The 2,290-nt window shown below is 46.7% G+C and overlaps 1 protein-coding gene across 1 annotated transcript in view; it reads right to left on the minus strand.

Annotated features, from left to right (window-relative positions):
• The window catches only part of BMX (BMX non-receptor tyrosine kinase), a 51,816-nt gene that overhangs the window by 13,246 nt on the left and 36,280 nt on the right, over positions 1–2,290 (minus strand). The window contains 1 exon segment of the mRNA XM_019529283.1: positions 328–499. Coding sequence (XP_019384828.1) covers positions 328–499 — 172 coding nt within the window.

The raw sequence follows: 2,290 nt of genomic DNA on the forward strand, positions 1-2,290 counted from the left end.
GACTCGATCTCATAAGGTCTCTTCCAGCCCCTAATGTCTACAAAATCCATGAATAAGCAATTCCAGCTATTTTGAATGAAAGATATTCTTAAAAAGGTTCTGCAGGCAGGGAAGAACAGTTTATAGTAGGTGATGTCCGCAGTCGTTGTGCTATTCCAGTGATACCTCATTAAATATGATTCTCTATGCAGTCACCTACTCAACTTGTGCCTAAGTCTTCTTGTGGTACTGAAGTTTCCCTTTTCAGTGACTGCTTTATATTACTGACACATCTTTCAGAAGATGACTATTGGTGATGTCACTTAGTTAAGAAACACTAAAGCTTACATCATGTTCTGAGCTTCCTCTATGAATGCATCTTCTGACATCGATCCCTCTTTAATCATCTTAACGGCAACATCATACTTCCCCTTCCACTTTCCCAGCTGTACCATTCCAAACTGTCCACTTCCCAGTTCTTTCTGCAGGATGATTTCTTCACGTTTCAGCTCCCAGATCCCTAGCAGAACAGAAGAAATTCCTTATAGTGATCATACTGACATATGCAGGCATGGTATTCCAAGGATTTGTGTTCATATTTTTTGCAGTGGAAGAAAATGCACCACAGTGCATGTGTCTACATGCAATGTTTTACTGGGCAGCGGGCTAATCTACTTCCCAGTAAAACATCACTATCTACAAGTTTCCACATTTACTGCAGAGTAAATTAGTCTACTGCACAGTTAGCTACTACCTGTAAATACAGGTAGTAAACTAACTGTGCAGTAGATACTGCACAGCAACACTTGTGTAGACAATGACCTGGAGCAAATTTGATCCTGGTCAGCCTAGGCAGCAGGGGACCACAGGTGACAGGGACCTCTCTGTCCATGGTCCTGGAACTGCTCAGCTGCTCTCAAGAGCTGGGAGCTGATCAGCACTGGGATTGGGGATCTCTCTGCCCCCCGTCCTGGCTGCCAGCATGAAGCTGGCACTCTAGAGGGTGGCACTCCCAGAGCAGCTCTGTGTGGTGTGGAGCCAGCTGCTCTGGGAAGTGGGCAGGGGCATGCTAAGCAGGGCAGCTGCCAGTAAGCCCTGTGTCTTCCATCCAGCAGGAGGTTCACCGGCAGCTCCCTCACACCTGGGACAGCTCCCAGCAACCCCCTGTCAGGCAGGGAAGTCCTGGGGCCACGGCCAATCCCAGTGGGCACAGGGCCAGGAAAGCTCTGTTGGCAGCAGCAGCAGCTGTCTCCTGGCCGCATGCCCATCAGGGAAGCCTTGCTGTGTGGGGGATTGCTGGCAGCTGTGTCCCAATGGGGATGGGGCTAGGAGAATCTGCCTGCTGCAGTGGCAGCTCTGTCTTAGCTCCATATACATCAGGTCCCTTCCCGCGGCCAGGAGACAGTTGCTGCTGCAGCCAGCAGAGCTCTCTTGGCCCCATGTCCACTGAGATTGGGCCTGTGCCCCTTGTCAGCTGCCAGGCTAGCACTGGTGGAAGCCTGGATCTCCCCCTGGCTGCTGCAGGAGAGAAGAGTAGGGTGGGAGCAAATTGCCAAGAGGGAGCACATATAGACATGCTCCCAGGACGGCTTACTGTGCACTATTTTACAGTAAGTTTACTGCAAATTAACAATAGAACATGTAGTAAGCAATAAAGTAAGATGTTCCTGGGTTGGAGTTTGAGCTACAAAAGGACATTGTATCTGTAAAATACCATCAAAATGTCATTTGTTGCCACATCTGAGTTAGGATTTACAACAAAGATTCACTGCTCTCTAGCACATTGACTTTATGTTAATTTACCAAACTAAATAAAGCTCATGAGACTTGAGAAGGATTTTTTTTAAATCCAACAATAGGTACTGGAACTTCACATTTTTCCATCAATTTTGAAAACAAATACCATTCTACCACAAAATTTAAAGGAAAATAAGAAAAAAGAAAGAAATTATATGGGACCTGATCATGGCTTTACAGGTGCAAGAGAAATGCACTTGCTCTGACACAGGGTTGTCATGAAGAAGAACTATGTCCCATGACACTTCCAAATATACACCAGCCCTTGGATAGGCTGCATGCTTTGGTTAGCCGATACTGCATGACTTCATGAAACAAGTCACTCTGCTACACACAAGGAAGCTAGAGCAGTGGTATCCAAAGTGGGGTGCGTGCACCCCAGGTGGTGTGCAAGATGATCCACTGGGGTGCAGGAAGAAAATATTAGAACTTCTATTGCAGTTTACGTGTGCCCGGTTAATACATATATTGGGTGTGCAGGCTCAAAAATTTTTTACTGATAGGGATGCGCGAT

The sequence above is a fragment of the Crocodylus porosus genome, unplaced genomic scaffold (genome assembly GCF_001723895.1).
Source record: "Crocodylus porosus isolate Cpor-Errol unplaced genomic scaffold, CroPor_comp1, whole genome shotgun sequence".
Taxonomy (NCBI): Eukaryota; Metazoa; Chordata; order Crocodylia; family Crocodylidae; genus Crocodylus; species Crocodylus porosus.